General features: G+C 51.0%; 1 protein-coding gene across 1 annotated transcript in view; it reads left to right on the top strand.

Moving 5' to 3' along the window:
* The first annotated feature begins 481 nt into the window (after positions 1 to 481).
* Positions 482 to 18,703, top strand: part of Wdr1 (WD repeat domain 1) — a 35,737-nt gene continuing 17,515 nt past the window's right edge. The window contains exons 1-5 of the mRNA XM_052734818.1: positions 482 to 657; positions 966 to 1,087; positions 10,806 to 10,896; positions 15,477 to 15,624; positions 16,621 to 16,801. Coding sequence (XP_052590778.1) covers positions 642 to 657; positions 966 to 1,087; positions 10,806 to 10,896; positions 15,477 to 15,624; positions 16,621 to 16,801 — 558 coding nt within the window. The 5' untranslated portion in view covers positions 482 to 641. The remainder of the gene's footprint in view (positions 658 to 965; positions 1,088 to 10,805; positions 10,897 to 15,476; positions 15,625 to 16,620; positions 16,802 to 18,703) is intronic.

The following is an 18,703-nucleotide window of genomic DNA, read 5'->3' as shown; positions in this document are numbered from 1 at the left end:
GGAAATTACCCCTGCCGTCTTCTTTGTTACTAGGAAGTTTTAAGTAAGAACAGGAGGAGAGTGAGAATTTAGGTCTAGAAAGTACTTCATAAAGTTTCTGCCTCAAGGAAGGAAGAGTTCCTAAGTGTACCCAGGGAAAAGCAAAAGTTTTTTAAAAACCCATAAGCGCCGCGGCTTCAAGTCTTTTGCAAGCCCGGGAGTCAAGCTGGCGGAAGGTTTGAAGACTATCTGCTCTCCGAGAAGACTGCCCGGGCAGACAGCGATACCGTTCCGAAAAACCCACGTCTCCCACCCACACCCTCCGAGTACGGCCCGCGCCGCCTTTTTCACGGGTGGTGTCACACGTCACTTCCGGGGCGGGCCCGCACGAGGGGCGGGGCGAGGTCCGCGCAGGCTCGTGGGGCTGCAGCCTCGGAGCCCAGCGCTTGACTATATATGGTCAAAGCTGGGGGCGAGCCGTGCCGGGGCCGCGCTTCCGGGTTGGGTCGTCCGCAGCGGCAGCGCGCAGGGCAGGCGCGAGCGGGCCTCGGAGCCGGGCCTCGGACCGCCCCCGGCACGCCCGGCGCCGCCTTCCGCACCGTCCCCCGGCTCGGCCACTGTGAGGTCCCATTCGAGCACGGCGCCGTAACAAGTGGGCGAGGATGCCATACGAGATCAGTGAGTGCGTGGGCCTTGGCGCGCGGCCGCCGGCTTCTGGGGTCGGTGTAGGCAGGAGGGCGCGGCTGGGGTCGCTCACGGCCGCGGGGTGCGGGACGGGAACCCCGGAGTGGGAGCTGTGGGCTGGACGGGCCGAACTGCTCGACCCCGGGGCCTGGCCGCCGACGCCGACCAGGAAGTCCGCCGGCCGCGCCCGCAGGCGGCAACAGGTGACCGGCCTGGGACCCCAGGCGCTGACGGCCTGGGACTCCCCGGGGACCGAGAGTCCGGGACCTCCCCTCACGCACCGCGTGTTTGTGTCTCCCCAGAGAAGGTGTTCGCCAGCCTCCCCCAGGTGGAGCGGGGCGTCTCCAAGATTCTCGGCGGAGACCCCAAGGGCGATCATTTCCTTTACACCAATGGCAAGTGCGTCATCCTGAGGAACATCGATGTGAGTACTCCATGGTCCCGTAGGGGCCTGTTTGCATCCATGCCCTGGGAACTACCTCTAGAGTTGGAATTCTTGCCCTTCTGCTCCCTCCCAGCAGGTTGGCCTCGGGAGAGGGGGGAGCCACGCCCCTTCTGCCCAGGAGCCACACCTTGGAGGCTCAGATGACTGGACTGGACTGGACTGTTTCTTCCACCCCAACCCGCATTAACTGGGAAACTGAGGCTTGGATCAGTTTGGTTTTTAAGCCAAGGGTTTTGAGTCTGCTGCTGCTTGATCGTGGGTGGTTGGTCTTCCCTGAGCCCAGTTTCCGCATGGGGAAATGGAGATCGTGAGATGATCCTCCACTTCCCCTGGCTGCCTGGACTGGCTGAATGAGCTGGTCAGCCAGACGTCCTCATGCTGACTGTGCCTGGCACAAATGGAGTACTTGGTAAATGGCTCTTCTGCTTAATCATCCTAATACCCTCGGCTTCCTGGTGTGCCAGAGTCCAGACAACACACCCAGTCATCTGAACTCCAACTGTTGTGGATTTGAGTCTCATTCAGAGAAGAAACAGGAAGTAGTGTGTTCAGCTGGGTGGTTCTCTGCAGATAACCTGCTGTTCCCAGGCCAGCTTTTTGGGTTTGGGAGGCCCTTGCAAATTAATGTTTTTCCTCTGATTGTTGAAATGAGTCAGTCTGCCTCCTCTCCATCTCCAGAATGGCGGCTCAAATCTTGTCTCTCCCCAGTCAGCCCTAAGGAATGGTATGGGGTGGAAGCTGGAGGTGGCAGCCAGCAGTTAGGGGCACTTTACTACCATGCTTGGTGAAGGACTGGTAGAGAGGTGGAGGTGTTGGTTGACTGCTCCACCAAGGCTGTCATTGGTCAGGTGAGGTGGCTCATAGACACCCATATCCTCCAAGAGCCTCCCAGTTGGTTGAGGGCAGACCCCAGTTTCTTTTTAAAGGATTGTTGGGCACGTCAGGTGAGGTGGAAGTTTGCATATGAGCCTGTCTTGCTGGTCGATTGGATTCCTAGAAAGCTGATCCTGCCTCTTTAGAACTGGGGAAGCCTCCTCAAGGGCTTAACACTGGATTGAGGTTGTAAGGTTCTGAGAAAGTAAAGGGAAACTAGAGATGGCCACATGGAAGCTCTGTGGATTAACAAAGATGTCTAAAGCATCTTCCTATACCCCGAGCTGTGATGTGTTTGGTTTTGCCTCCTGCACAGCCTCCCTCCACTGCACTTTGTCTGTTTACTTCCAGTTGGGAGAACTGCACAGAGTGGTAACTCTGGTGCTGGGTCAGCTTATCCCTTGAATCCACTGGCCTGGTACTGTCAGAGGAGCAGTGCACGGGGAGTTTGAAAGGGGTGGATTCACTTCCAGTCACGTGTACCTCTGCCAGTTCTTTCCCCTCCAGGTTTCACTTTTCTCTCCCGAAGGTGCAGCCACTTCTCTTCCCACCCAGGTTAAGTTCCTGGCACGCCAGGACAGCATGGTGTAGGGTACTGTTACTACAACCCTTGTGTGCTGGATGCTATCAGGCATGTACTAATTTGCTGTTGGGCTACTGGTCCTCAGAGATGGGTTAGATTTTTATTAGGACAGAGTGTTGCTAGAGAAAATGTGTGAGTTCTCAGAAACATTCAGGCTGCAGGAAGGAAGGTCACCTGGTAGGAATCCAAGACCAGGATGGAAGGAAGGCTAGCACCACATTGTGGGCGGTCTGAAGGCCTTGTAGACTTCTCACACCTGTGTCCCTGAACACATTTGGGGTTCTTGGATGCCTCTTCCCCCAGATTCAACCCTAGCCCTCTGGTGTTAAGGTACATGAGCCAAGACTCCTCTGAGCCCCATGGCTGCCATGTCACATTTCATTAGAGTCCTGCAGAATCTGCAGACCTGCCTTGTTTTGATCCCTGCTGTACCCAAGCGCCATACTTCCTGCCCTGAGGTCTGTTCTTCCTGTGCCTGCTGGAGCAGTTGTGATCAGTCACCCCATGGCTCACACCCAGCAGCGTTGCCCCAGTGCTCTTCCTCTGACCTTCCCTTCTCTGGCAGCTCCAGGCTCACTGTCTCCTCACTCCTCATATGCCACACATCCTTCTCACCCCTCTTAGGACCTCCTGGTGCTGTGGCCTTTGCCTGGATAGTCATTCTCCAGTGTCCACAAGGGCTGCTCCCTGTTGTCTCTTAGGCTTCTGTTTGGAAATTGCCTCACTAGAGGGAGGGCCTTTATCCTAAATAGCATCTCTGCCTCTGGCCTTCTCTTGCTTTCTGCTGGCAGTAAACAGGAACCAAGCCATTGCTGTTAGGGTTCCTAAGTGTTCAAGGATGTTCCCCCTTGCCTGTAACTCAGGAAAGGGGGACTTTTCCTGTGTCATTCACCACATGTCCTTACATGGAACACCTGACACACAGTATCCCACTGAGTTCACGGTGCCTAATTTCTTTTCCTGTTAGAGGGTTTTATTATAGAGCCAAGGCTGCCTACAATTCAAAATCCCCCTGCTTCTGCTGCCCTGGTGCAGGGATAGAATGCATGGCACCATTGCATCCTAAATTTTCTGGTACCCACCTTTTGAACTTAACCAAGAGTATTCTTGCCAGCCTCCTTCTGGGGCTGCCTGCCAGCCATTCTATGACTGAAATAGCCTTGTGAGCCTGGGTCTTGGATTAGCTGGTAGGAAAGGTGCTCCCTGTTTCTTTTCCCATGTCCTATTGCCACACTTAAAGAGGAAATTCTCTTCAGAGTTAAAGCATGTGGTGATGGAGGCCATCTGGAAACTGGCATTTGAGAACTTTAGAACAGTTCTAAATACCTTGACAGATGTGAAACACCCTACCCCACCCCCCAATGGGAAGGGCAACATGAGGAGAACTTAAAGTGTTTGGTTCCTGGTTGCAGAATTGAGGTACATATCTGGGAAACGCGTTCTATAATATCAGGTCTCAGGGAATGACACACAGCAATTGGACTAATCACAGGTTTGTCTCTTTGGACCTCTTGGAGGAGTTTGAACTCAAACCTGTTTACATTTGGCACCCTGTTACCAGCCTGTGCACAAGGGCCCTATGTGGGCCCTTGCAGGTTGGGGGATGGCAGAAACAGGGCTTGAGGACTAACAGTCCCTCTGTCCAGGTACGTGCCTGATGAGTCATTGCTGCATTTCCAGGATGGCTGTCAGCCTAGGGGGTACAGGTTCAAGGGCCTGCCAGTAGAGCACACTGTCATAGCAAATTGAGTTCTGTGCAGCCGAACAGATTGTGTGGTTGATGACCATTTGAACAGAAATGAGCACACAGTAGCATCTCGGTGTCCAGAGCCAGGAACTTGATTCCATTCCCTTCACCCAAGACCACCTGGTGGATGAGGGCTAGACAAGGTGCTTCAGCACAAGGCAGTCAGGGTCTGTGGGTTCTGGTAGGATCTGTGGGGACCAGTTAGGTAAAACTAGAGTAGTAACTATAGCAACAGGCATGAGGGAGAAGACTCAAGAAGCAGCTAGAGGCTGTGTGTGTGGCTCAGGCTACCTTCAGTAGCCCAACAGTGTTCTTTGGATTTTCAAGGCAGGGTTTCTCTGTGTAGCCTGCCTGTCCTGGAACTCACTCTGTAGACCAGGCTGGCCTCCATTCACAGAGATCTGCCTGTCTCTGCCTCTCAAGTGCTGGGATTAAAAGCGTGTGCCACCACTCTGCCTAGTCCAGCATCGTTCTTAAGGCCACTGGAAGCACTCAAACATATTTGAGAATGACAAGGTGACAGCTGCTCATGCAGTTGAGACTTGTGTTTATGGTTTGAGTCTGGGAGGCCCATTAGCAAGCTTGAGATAAATGCATTGCTCAAAAGCTCATCATCTCAGTAGCTGTCCATTGTTTCTGGGTATTTCTGGTATAGATCCACTAAGCCAGGGTGTTACTTAGCTTAGTCCATGAGCTGTAAGCCAATACTTCTGTCACTGCTTCCTGGGGGAGGGTGATTTGTTCGCTATCAATGTTAAATACAGTGTATTGGTGATATTTAACAGGTAGATGTTGCTGAACATTCTACACATCTCAGGACCATCCTGTAACAGAAATCCTACTCCAAAATGCCAGGAGTACTGGGTTTGAGAACCCTGGTAGATGACATTCTCACACGCTGTATTAGCCATTTTACAAGAATGTCGTGAGTGCTGTGGAGATGAGGAAAGAGCCACTCATGCTGAAGAGTAGCAAGAGCAGCCCCTGGAGAAGTGGTGCATTTGAGATTTCAGAGAGTGAGCCAGAGTTCCCTCAGAAGAGGGTTTAGACACACAGTAGATATGGGTGAAGTCCAGACAGGAAGCCACTGTACTGCACGGTGGCTTTGGTTTGGTGTGTATCTTCTGGGAGGAGCAGGGAGGGAGATCACAGACCCCTTTGGTATAAAAGAAAAAAAAGGAGAAGCTGCAGCTAGTACTTGAGGCCAGTGGAGAGGTGGCCCTGCTTCAGGCCTGACTCTGAAGAGCTTTACCTGCTTTGCTTCTGCTGTCTCAGTAGAGAGTGTTCCCTACTTGTGACACCTCTTTCAGAAAGATCCTAGTTCCCAGACTTGATGCTGGACTTGTTACCTTTCTGCAAAGGCCCTGTCCCACCTCCATAGCCATCTCCCCCTTCAGGTTCCACCCAGGATATCTCTGGGCTGTCACTCCCTGTCGAGGGTCTTCATATCTTTGTACCCCTTAATGAGCAGGGTAAATGTTGGGATGGAGGAAGAGTAATAGTCTCCAGATAAAGCCAAGTTGACTCTCAGAGCATCTGCAGAAAGCTGTCCAGCTGTGCTGCTTCTCTCTTGACATCTTCTCTGCCTCCCTATTTTGGTAGATGGAGTCATCTCCCAAAGGCTCATACTCAGCAGGTACTCAGCAGGTAGGAGGGGGTACAGAAGCAAGGTGGCAGCATCTTGACACAGTCCAACGGTCGCTTATGCTTTCAGGTCACACTAGAATACTCTTAGACTTACAAGTGACCACCCTACCTCCTCTCAGGACCTGGCTCCATCTAGCATGCCAGCCATATACATGTCTGTCAGCCAGGGTGAGCTCTATCTCCTGAGCCCAGGAACCAGACTAATGGTGACAACCAGCTATGATAGGAGAATGGGAACAGATGGAAGAATGAAGACTGCTTGTTATTTCAAGTCCTGGCCTTAGCATAACTGGCCTGGGTCACATCTAGTCAGTGTCATTGTGCCTTGGCTTTTTCAGCTAGGCATTAGATTATAACCCACATCTTCTTGCAGGGAGTGTCAATAGAAGGGTCTACCCAGTGCTTGTCATAGTGAATACAGGGTTCTTTAGTGTAGTAAATCGTACACACAAGTCCTGCTTGAAATGTGAGGTCCACTTAGTATAGAGGGTTGATGGGGTGTACAAAAGGAGGCACATCCCAAATGATGTGGGTGTTATGGGCATGTGTGGTAGTGTGGCAGGGCACATCAGGGAAGGCCAGGTGGACATGGTGCCCTTTGCTACATCTTTGACTGGGGTTGGAGGAGGGCGTTGAGGATTGGGAAGGAGGCACAGTCTAGATAGAAGTGGGGGGATTAAGCAGTGATTTGTGGAGCACGGGCTGGATGAGGGGTGCAACATGGAAAGAAAGGGCTTTGTACTGTGGTCAGCTGAGAGTTGTGGTATGGAATCAGGGAAGATGTCTTATGTGCTGTTTGGTGTCTGCGCACTCAGGTTAACCAATGTGCCATGAGTTACTGGGGGCATGGCTGGTCAGCTTGTGAACCACAACTTGTGTATACTACCCAGGGCTGGCACTGTGCCAAGTGAGTGTGGTTCTGCATGACCAGTTGAACACCTCCAAATCTCTTTTCAGCGAGATGTAGTCTGGGGCTCACCTTGGTCCAGGCATAAGTTCTATACTGGATGTCTGAAGGTGAAGGTGTGTGTGCTATTTTGGAGCTAGGTTACTGCAGTAACACAGGGTTGGCCCATGTCATGATAAAACAAAAGGGCCCTGTACATTGTGTGTGGCACAGGCCTGCCATAGCAGGATCTGCTCCTAGTCCCTGCCACCTCTAGCCTGGGAGTACTTGGAACACAGTGTCCTTCCTGGAAGTGTGCCTCTACCCCATACAAGTGATCCTCTTGGTGGGGTCCAGGAGACCGATGGCAATTAAAAAAGCACATGGAGGCCCCTTTTGTGATACTGACTGACATGGCTTAAGGTTTATTTTGCATGTTCCATCAGGTCCTCTCCTGGCTACCCTGCTTGACTTAGGCACGCCTCCAGTCTGATCCTGACCCCAGCCCTTCCTCATCCTGGAGGCAAAGCACTCTGGAAGCTGCAGGGGCGGTGCTAATTGCTGGTGCCCTACCAGGCAAGATGTAATGCTGGGAACTCCAGAAGAAAGGCCTGTGGTTCCAGGGCACAGGATGGGCTGGTGATGTCTAAGGATATGGTAGAGGATTGGTTACATGGTTGTAACCAGGAGCCACAGAAAGAACTGGGTTGAAAATGTGGTGGTTAAGATGATTGTATTCCGGGGCTGGTTGGGAGCACCAGGCAGCCCTGGTGGAGAACCAGGCCTGGGGTGGCACTTTCTGCTTTCTCCCAGGAATCCTGTGGCCTCTGACCTCATGGCTAGAACCTGATCCCTGCTTGATTCCTCACCCCTTGCAGTGGTGTGAGAAGGAAGTCTAGGCTGAGGACCACCACCATGTGGAGGCTGTTCTGAATGGTGGCACTGGCCCCATCTAGGGCAATGGGCCCTGCACACAGTGGTAGCCATGCCCCATGCTCCTGAAATTGGTTCCTCAGGCTGCTCACCCTAGAGAGGAAGCTGGGGAGAGGGTGCTTGCAGAATAGGGATGAGGGTGGGTGTGCATGATCACACTGGGTGTCTTCTGGCCTGAGTCTCCTGCAGTGGGACACACAGTTGCCTGGGACAGGGAAATCACTCCATCTTCCTGGCACTAGTAGATGCTCCTGCTGTGAGCCTAGGAAGGTGGGGAGGAGGCTGCTGACTCAGATGCAAGTCATTATCTGTGATTTGGAGTCTTTTGACCCAGTTGTATTCAGAATACAAACTAGAGTGAGTGAGTGAGAGAGAGGGAATGATTCATCCAGCTTAGGCGGGAGTTGGTGCCCTCTGGGGCTCTCCAAGCCCTCTGCAGACCCTGTGACCATTTAGGGTCAGGAATGTTGGGAGTAGAACTTAGTCTCTTGGCCTCTGCCGCCTCTTCCTTCATTTTGGGATGCCCTTTCCTGCTGACTTGCTTCCTACCCTTGGAAGGCAATGCAGCCTAGGAGGTCCCCTAATTCTGTAGCTGGTGCAGGGTTCACAGTCCTCAGTCTCTGCAGCTGTAGATGAGGATGGATGGGTTAGAGCCTGCTCCATATGTGTCAGGGGCTGTGAAGGAAGGGGCTGGTCAGAATGTGAACCTTGAGCTGATTGGAGCAAGACTGGGGTTGCCTTGGTGAGGTGTGCTGTGCAGGTGCCCAACTGGATCTGACTAGTCCTATAACCATAGCAACATTCCCAGCATTCCAGAAAGCCCCCTGGCTCCTACCAGGCATGGTGCCCACAGCAGTTCCTGATCCATTTTGATGGGGGCTACCATTCTAGAATTCTCTCCCTGTGACATGAGTCAACAGTGTGTGGTCTCCCCTGGGATTTCATGACTGGTGCTTTGAAGGTACAGCTGGGAAGGTCTTAGTAGTTTGGTCCATTTTGTGGTTGAACAGCATTGTGTTGTGTTGAGAGTGGATGGATATACCCTACCTAGTTTTCTTCTTCATCTGCTGTTGGGACAACACCACCCACTTGAGTTGTCCCCAGTTTGAGACCCTTTAATAAGACTTCCCTAGTGGCCTTTTGTGGACATGGGGTTTCTCTTCTCTATTGAAGTGTCCCAAGAATGCGATTTTTCCTGAATGTGTTTAACCTTCTTTTTCAATTTACTTTTATCATTGCTGGGCATGTATGGCACACGTATGGAGGCCACAGGACAACTTGCAAGGCAGTTCTCTCCTCCACCTTTATGTGGGGTCCAGGCTTAAACTCAGGTTGCTCTATCCACCGAGCCATCTTGCCATCCCATATGCATTTAACTTGGGAAGTAATTACCTATTTTCCAACTGTGTCACGACGTTTCCCCAGCACTGTGTGGACAGGCTGGTGCCCCTTCCCTCCGTCCTCATTAGCAGCTGTGTCTTGGGTCTCACTGGTTCTTGTAGGTATGGTGATTTTGATTTTCATTTCTGAAACGGTGAATGCTATTGAACACTTGCTTATACACTGATTGAACATTCAATTTCCTCCCTGGGTGATCTGTCTTTTTTATTTTACTAGCACATGCTTATTCTATGGGTCAAGTTTTAGGTGAAAGAGAAAAGCTGTCAATGGTTTTCTCCCACCTCACACCACGTATGTAACACATCATTTGCTAAGTGCTGTGGTGGTTCATGGGATGTCATATGAAGCAGGTCACAGAAATGTTGGAGGAGAAGGGCAGGCACATTAAGGGCTTGCAGGTATGCTATGTGGAAGGGTGGGGTTCCCAGCTTTCCATGCAGCCCCTCAGGGATGTGGTAATTGCTACACTACAGAATCACACAGTACAGTAAGTCATTCTGTAGTGTAATTACTACACTACAGTAATTACTACAGAAGAGCTGTGAAGCAGCTTGGCAGGTTTTGTAGAGGATCTAGAGGAGATGCCGTTTAAGATAAGTGATAAGTAAGTGGTGGTCGCAGGCAAGCAGGCAGGATCACTGGGCAAGGGACCAACATGCACAGAGACGTGAGGCTGCTCAGGAGTCCCAGAAGATGGCTGCATTGGCTGACTATAGGTGGGTGGTCTCAGTCTATAGATTGAGTGCTGTATGGGATCCCTTGACCAGGAATAAACCAACCTCTAGGGTCTTGAGAAGACAGGCAGGCCCTTCAGGAAAAATCCTGTGATCTCATCCTTGAGTCTGGGAAGCTGCCTTTTTTCTCAGAGAGTATTGGTCGGGAGAAAGCTGACAGCAGGAATCAGGACAGACAGCCTCATCTTAATTCCTTCCAGAAAGCAAGCTTAGCTGTGGAGAGACTGAGACGCATCTATGGCTGTGCTGGGGCACTGCCTGGATTGCATACTTGTGAGAGGGTTGGGAATGAATGAACAAGGATCTGCTTTTAGGAACTACACATCCAAGTCATCATTTCTGAGGAATAGAAAGGCTTCTAGCACCCCTTCCTTTCCTCCAAGTTCAGCCATTTGTGATGTGTGCTATGGGAAGGAGCAGGGAATCCTTGTTTCTTCCCAAGCCTAAGTTTCTGACAGAAGGCCCTCAGCCTCATGCCTCCTCTGCTCCTGAACATCAGGGCCAGGAGCTGTTCTGTGACAGACCCCAAGGGGTGCTTGGATAGGATTGGCACTTCTCAGGGGAGATGACGTGGGAGTAGACTAGATAGATGAATTCATTGTCAGCTGACAGCTTCCTACACAGGACAGGAGAAACATAGAACTCTTTAATCCATGTTAGTTTGAGCAGTGTTCCACAAGTACATATTTGTTGTGTATTGTGGGAAGTATGAAAAAGCAAGCCAGCAAAAACTGACCTCAGACTCCCTCACCCCAAGAGGCCAAATGGGCATCAGTGGATGGACTTTGTCCGTAATGGTCTAATGTTAAAAATTGTGTTCTTGCCCTGGTCTTGGGTTGGGAGCTAGCAGCTGTTGGTAGCTGTACATTCAGCCTCTACTTTTCTCCCCACAGAACCCTGCTATTGCTGACATCTACACGGAACATGCCCATCAGGTGGTAGTGGCCAAGTATGCCCCCAGCGGGTTCTACATTGCTTCTGGAGGTAACTATGAGTGCTATTCCTGGACACATGAGTGGCCCAGGTCACACCTGCTGCCTTGGGAATGGGGTGGGGGTTGGTTAAGGGCATGGAGAGCACCATTGACTAGCTTTAATTAAGATGACAGGAAAGGATAAACCTCCAGAGTGCCTGTTGCAGACCTAGAATGGACACTTTGTAGTTTGCAGCCTTCTAGCTGGAGGTCAACAGAAACTCTTCTGTGAGGCCTCTGGGTATCTGTTGTTGGAGGTTGGCCTGGGCATGTGGTGGCTATTTTGTGTCAATCCACTGGCTGCTCCTTCCAGCCAGCCTTGTAACCAGTTCTGGCATTGTGAGACCTGGCCTTTATGCCCTCGGGCCTGAACTGCTGAGTAGCTCGGTAGGGGATGGTGGCAGATGGGACAGGCAGTTATTTGCATTTCTGGGAGCTTACACTCTTAGCTCGTAGCAGTAGAATTTAACCATTTACAGATGATAAGCAGAAGCGAAGAAGATAGTGGTGCCCCTTGCATCTCGTTCATTTATCCACTCAAATCATTCATTCATTCATTCATTTTTTTTCATTCAGCTATCCAATAGACAACGAATGGCCTGCTAGCTTATCTGTTTCCTGCACAGGGAGGGAAGTGTGAATGAGCGGTGGCTGGGAGTGAGAGCCCAGGCACTTAGTCAGAACAGGGAGGACCAGGATTTTTAGGTGCTGTGGCCATCTTTATCTCCACGGACCTCATACCCTTGGTGGTGGTGTCTAGGAGATCACAGGCTGCAGGGCTGGGAGGGCCCCCAGCCCACCCCTTACTGGCTGTACATTCACAGTCGGATCATTCACATTCTTGTACCTTAGTTCTCTCTGTGCACTGGGGCTGCAGATGGAAGCTCCCTCCGTGGGTTGAGGATCCAGCAAGGTAATGTGTGTTTGGTATTTAGTAGTGCAAGGCCTGCTAGGGATGGCCATGGCAGCTATCAGTGAAGCCGTGGCACACTTAAGAGAGAAGGGGCCCTGTGCTGAGAGAGGCAGGACAGCGGATGTGCTGTAATAGTGAAGGGCTGGGCTGGGAATCTGACTGTCTTAGGGCACTTACTGAGTTGGGGTTTAAATATTTCTGCTCTCTATAAACCAACTCCGGTGATTTGTTGTAAAAAACCATGTAGAGTTTTTTGCCTCTGGCCCTGCTTGCCAGCAAAATGTCTCTTTATTTAAACCACAGGATTTGGCTGGAGTGCCTTTTAAAATTGTGTTTAACACAGTGCTGAGTGATCTAAGACATCCATTAAGAGAGGAAGGTTGCTGCTAAGGACAGCCACCGATCTTGGCATAGCTCCTGCATCTCACCTTCCCCATCTGAGAGCCTGTGGGCCTAAACCTGGCCTCACTGCCCTCTTGGGGCTGTTGAACAAGACAGAAATCCAAAGGCCTTCGGATTGAATGCAGAATCTATGTAGAAGGTGGATACAGAGGGTGTGACAAAGGACAGTCCATGAAAGGGGATAGTGGTATGGTTTTGATGTTCTCTTAAAGACCCCTGGTTCGCTGGCAGAATGAGGGAGCTTGTGGGTGGAGGTCACATTTTCACATTTCCAGTGTACTTCTTTGAGGAAGGCAAAGTGATTGTTAAGGGTAACAGTGGGACATTTGCTGTGCACATGAAGGCCCTGGGCTAAAAATAGTGTTGCATGTTTGAAGTAAGGGAGGGGGTGGGGAAGCTTAGGAAAGGCTGTGCTGTCATGGGTAGGTTAGCTGCTATTGGGTGTGCCTACATCTCCCTCCCAGCAGGGGCCCCTGTTTCTTTGAATATGTAGATGCTCTCAGTCTAGCTGGTCAGTAGCTACTGGAAGTTAGAACCTTCTGGCAGGAATACTAAGTACATGAGAGGTCTGGGTCCCTGGAGCCTGTGCCTCTGAGAAGGCCCTCTGATCGTAAGAGTTGTTTCTAGTGCAGTCTCAGTTTTCTTCAACATCTTGGGATGATGCTGATGCTTATCTGCTCCTCTGTCCCCTTGACTTTTAAAAGGGGTTCCCAGGCAGCCCTGGAGATGCAGAAGGATGCCTGATTTGGCCCAGTGTCCAGGACAGGCTTCCTAAAGGAAGGCCTGAGATGAAGGCTAGAAGGGCACCGCAGGGAGGAGCTGTCCACAGGCCGGGTCTCCTTGGGATAATAAAAGCCACTCTGCTCAAGTCCTCCTCCTCCTCCTCCCTCTTCAAGCCCCATGGCATTTGATGAGCAGATGTGTGCTCCCAGTACCACTTGTGTGGGCTTGAGGGATGATGCAGACTCAGAAGAATGCTCCCTTGGCTCTGTTCCATGTCCAAGTGTGAACATGAGTTTGCCTAGAAGAAGACCATTCCTGATGTCACACTGCACTGGGCAGTTTTTCTCCCCAGTGCTGTACAGGTCAATAGATCATCTACTTCTCAACTATTGGTCTCTGGTAACTACTCTGTCCTCGGCACCCAGCATGGGACTTGACCCCCAGTTCATGTTTGATGAATGTTGAGGTCTACCCTGATAGGTTGAGGTTTGGTTTTGATCTCCAGGCTCCTTCTATCTCTTTCCTGTTCCACTTCCTCTGAAAAGAGTGAAGGGAGCCCAGAGGAAGAGGCTGCTCATCTGGTGGTGGAGGTAGTGCATAAATGATTGGGTACCAATCGAGAGCTGGAGGGCCGGACTACATGAGGAGTGGCAGCAGGTCGATGAACCAGGGGATAGAAAAGCTGGGTCCTGCCCTGCCTGAAAGGGAGGAACACTTTCCATCCTGTCCTTATTGTCTTGTCCAGGGGACAGTGTGGGCCCTGATAGGAAGGGACCTCGTGATCATGTGTGCTTGAGTTAGTGTACATATGAGTGTGCATGTATACATGGATATCTATCTGTGTGGTGCATGTGTACATATTTACTCATGAGTTCATATGCATATGTGTGTGCACATATGTGTAGGATGCCTTTGTATGGATGGATTGCCTCTGTATGTATTTGGCAGAGGCTGGTGCCTTTCCTATGCACACATAGCTCCTCATACTGCTGGCTTCATCCTTTCCTTGTTGGCCTGTTGGTTTAGTGACTAACCAGGTCTCTGTTTTTTCTGGACTGTGTCTCAACACTGCTGTCTTCCTGAACTCCACCCACATATAACTAGGGGACAAGCTTTCTGGGTTACCACCACCTAACTTGTCTTCCGCTCCTGAGGAAGTGGTGCTCCCGCTTATATATTCCCTGGCTGGGCATGGTATGGGAACAGCATTTCAAGTCTCATGCATGTCCTGGTTCTAGACCAGTGGTTCTCAACATGTGGGTCGCAACCCCTTTGGATCGAATGACCCTTTCACAGAGGTCACCTAAGACCATTGGAAAACGCAGGTATTTACATCATAATTCATAACAGTAAAAATTATGGTAGGAAGTAGCAACAAAATAATTTTATGGTTGGCAGTTGCCACAACATGAGGAACTGTATAAAGGGCCCCAGCATTAGGAAGTTTTGAGAACCACTGCTCTAGACATTGACCCTATATTTGCATGTAGTTGGGGTCTGTAGTGTGCAGAGCCTTAGTTCATGGTTCACTTGTAACAAGAACTGCCTGCACCCCAAGGACTAGCCTGAGACTTCACACATGTGACTTCTTTTGGTCCTCATAGCAACCCCTGTAAGTAATGTTTTTACAAAGGGGCCATGGATGAGGTCCTGATGAGGTCCAAGAAGCCCGTATCCAACAGAAACAGATTTAGTCCCTGAACACATGACTCAAAGGTCTGGATGCTGGTGCTGCCCTTGCTTTCCTTCACTTCTGCTTAGCCCAGAAAGGGACGCTGTTTTCAACTGCTACTTCTACTCGGTGCTCACTAAAGTACTACGGCATCCTCAGGAAAACCTACACCCTGTCTGCCCCCTTGGAGGCCCTGTGAGTTCTGTAAGCCTGAAGAGTTAGGTAAAGCACTCCCATTTCTTCCCATGGCACAGGCATGGTGCTAATTTGGGAAGAGGTGGGTGGGACCCCAAGTATTCCTTTCTTTACAATCTGCTGGCAGCATTCCATTGGGAACAACTCGCACCACAGTCTGTTCTTTCCTTGTGCCGCCCACCTCCTTCACCTCACAGAAGCATCTTACTCCACCCCAGCTCTTACTCAGGGGGAGGAGTGGCAGATATTCAGGAGACTGAGACTGCAGATCTGCCTTTGGAAGCAGGCAAGTGGCCACAGGCCATCACAGCATCAGGGTCTGCTCAGGTACACCGGCAGCTGACAAGAGATGCAGGCTCTGTAGCATTGCCATACTTCAGAAATGGAGGGTTTCAGTGCAGGTGTTGTGGAGACCATGCAGATGCTCTGCAAATCATTCAGGAAACTGCTTTTTGGCGTGCTAGGATTTGGCCATCTCTTGGCCTTTTCTGCTTCCTACACAAGGTTTGCTGGCCAGGTGCAACGTAAGGATATTATGACAGATATGTGGAGACATCACCTTGATTTAAGAGTAGCTGAGTGTTGAGCCTGGACCAGAAGAAATGGAGCTGGTGCTGAGGGTGCTGAGGCCATGCATCCCTGACTGGTGGTGAAATGTGGCCCTTCCACCCTGTCATGTCCTGCAGATGTCTCTGGGAAGCTAAGGATCTGGGATACCACACAGAAGGAGCATCTTCTGAAGTATGAGTATCAGCCTTTCGCTGGGAAGATCAAGGACATTGCCTGGACTGAAGACAGTAAGAGGATCGCCGTGGTCGGGGAAGGAAGGGAGAAGTGAGTCGTTCTCCTCAGCCCCTCCCTGCTCCCACCCCATTCTTGTCCTGTGGTCTACCCCATTGTAGGAAGAGGCTGCATTAAGGTCTGTGTCAGCTTGGACAAGTGTTACTTAGCTCCTGAGAATGTCAGCACTCCTTCTTCCCCAGTAGTGTGACTAGTTGGAGCCATTGACCCTTCAGGGCCAGTTTGTCATGTATCAGGGAGAGTCCACATCACCAAGGCATAAGCACCTCTTCTCTCCGCACCCTGATGTCCTAAGCCCATTACCTCCTGGAAGTCTGGACTCTGTTGTTGTACCTGCATCCTAGGCAGAAAGAAAGGGCCAAGTGGTAAAAGAGAGGTGTTACTGTATTGGGGGACCCTCTAAGCAGTTACACATGACCACTTGAAGCTGCAGGAAGGGCTGGGCATGTTTTTTCTTCCAGATGGGCCCATATCCTGAGATTTTCTGTTCATGACAAAGAGGTGAGCAGATCCTCTTGGGGAAGAGGCTGCCCTGATGGGCTGGTGACAACAGGGTGAGAGCTGCAGCCCAGGTTTTCTCCTTAGCAGCAAGTAGTAACTGCAACAGTTTGTTGTCATGGGTGCCAGCACAGAGCAGGCCTGCTCCTTTCCACCAGGAGATACCAACTTGCCTATTGCCTGGCCTTTCTAAAGAAACTTAGGAAGTGATGAAGCCAGAACGATGCTCCCCAGTGCTGCTTCCTGTAGCACATCCACGTGGGAAGTGCTGACACTGGGCCATGCAGACAAGGACAGCTGGCCCCTTTCCTACATGGGCTCCATCTGTCCTGGGACACCTTTGGACATGAGCTTGAAAGGCCCAAATCAGTCCCTAGAGCAGCCTGAGGTCGGCATGCAGCATCCACCACAGACCTGTGCTGCAGCAGCTGCTGCATTGTCTTTCCCATTGTCCTTCTGGGATTGATTTTTTTTTTTTTTCTCTCTCTCTCTCTCTCTCTCTTTTTCTCTCCTTGACCTGACTGGGGAAAGGTTTGGAGCAGTCTTCTTATGGGACAGTGGCTCTTCTGTGGGTGAGATCACAGGACACAACAAAGTCATCAACAGTGTGGACATCAAACAGAGCAGGCCCTACCGACTAGCAACAGGGAGTGATGATAACTGTGCAGCATTCTTCGAGGGCCCCCCATTCAAGTTCAAGTTTACAATTGGCGTAAGTGGGCTTTCTTTTCTTAGGGTGGTTTTGGGTGAGTTTTGTGGTTTGTATGTGAGACATGGGGCCTGGATAGATGTGTTTAGATATGGATGCAGAAAGGTAACAGTGAATGCTCCAAGTGATGTAATGTATAGGAAACAGATTCAGTCTGGAAAATATACAGAGATGGGGGAGTTCCCATCCCTGATCCTTATAATTTTAGGTCCCAGGCTGGGCACAGAGGCTCCAGCAGGGAATGGCATGTCCCAGGATAATGTGAGTGTACATAATATAAGGGTAGCGAAATGCCAGTGTACTTGGCTCTGTTGAGCTGGCCTTGCCAAGCCACCAGATTAGCAAAAGATCTGCCTCCGGAACATCTGGGTTGGCCTCTAGGGTACCTCCCTGCAGAGCAGAGGTGCCAGAGTGGAATCTGATTCAGGAGTCAAGTGCTCAACCTTTTTCTGAGGAGCACTGTGGGCTTTGGTCTCGGGTTCCCTGCTCTGCAGTTGTCCCTGGCTTGGCTAAGTGATAGGCTTCTCCACTTCCTGTTTCCCATCACAGGATGGGGGTCTGTGGGGCCTTAGCTGGTAGTGCTCATGCCCTGTCACTGCTCTAGTGCTCGGGCTGGCGTTCTGGAGTGAGCATGAGTGATGGGGGCCAGTGGTCAGGCTAACACGCTGGAGTGAGGGCAGGTGATGGGGGAAGGCTCTGTAACCTGGGCAGCCCTTGCAGCTCTCTTAGCTGCTCCAACTTTCTCAGTGACTCTTTCCCACATACTATGAACAAAGCAGCTGGTACTATTCTGATAATAGGAGATGGAGTGCTTGTTTACTCAGAAGGGACATGTCTTCTGTCCTTGAAGGTAGTTGAGTTTGGAGCTTCTCCAAGGTCTTCAGACTCACCGTCCAGAAATGTCAGTGGTTCCAGTGTCCATACTTCATTGGGGATTAAATGAGATAATATCCTTAAAGTGGCTTGCTGAGGAGGACTGTTAATTTTAGTCTTTTAGTAACAAGTCATAAATAGGCACAGTATCCCTGGCAGGGGCAAGGACAGGACTCATGTAGTAGGCAGTTTCCATAAACAGGTCTTGGCTTAGGGTACAGATGGCTATCTAGGGATTCCGTCTTTGTAGTGAAGTAGGCTCTGTTTCATCCCTGGGGAAGCTAAGTGAGGCCTGTGTGTCCAGCAGGTGTGCTGAGCCAAGCTCTTCTTAACCTCCTGTGGCTCTCATCCTGGTCTGCTGTGGCTACCATTGGTAGGTAGTGGTGACATGGCTATTCTGGGAGCTTTGTTGAAAGATGTAGCTCAAGGTCAGTGTTCTTAAGCAGGGGTGGATGCCCCGTGGGCTCTGGGTTGAGGAATGCTGAGCCAGTGAATCTCTGGGGTCTGGTCTTGAGGGAGGGAAGATGATGAGGTTTCTGCAGCAACCAGAAACAGGACCATTTTCTAATGATGCAGTCTGCCTTCCCCAGACCTCCACATACACCATTTGGACTCTTGGTTGAGGTGTTTGTGGGTAGGGCTCCCTTTCCCGTCGCAGGAGTGAGCCTTTCTCTTGCGCTGGTGGAGAAAGAGCACAGCAGCTGAAGAGCATTGATGGAGCCGTGGGGTCAGGGCTTGTTGCTGTGCCTGCACCCTCCACCATTTTCTGTATGGACTCACCAGGAGCCCAACTGGTACACAGCCCCCTTGCCCACAGTGTCAGCTGGCCCTGTCTCTAGGTGGGCACCACCATTTATGCTGAAGTCCTTGGAGCCCACAACCCTAAATCCTGACTAGAGGCCTAGAAGATGCAGAAAGGGTTGTAGACCAAGGAGCAGAGACCTAGGTAGTGCCTGGCACAGAACTGGTTGGCTCTGTTACCCTCCAGCTAAGTGTGCCTCTGGGCTCTCAGACCAGGAGGCCCCTCCTCCA

The sequence above is a fragment of the Peromyscus californicus genome, unplaced genomic scaffold, assembly GCF_007827085.1.
Source record: "Peromyscus californicus insignis strain IS unplaced genomic scaffold, ASM782708v3 Scaffold_13__1_contigs__length_99412109, whole genome shotgun sequence".
Taxonomy (NCBI): Eukaryota; Metazoa; Chordata; class Mammalia; order Rodentia; family Cricetidae; genus Peromyscus; species Peromyscus californicus.
The sequence above is the reverse complement of the archived record's forward strand: the minus strand, read 5'-3'. Positions and strand labels throughout refer to the sequence as shown.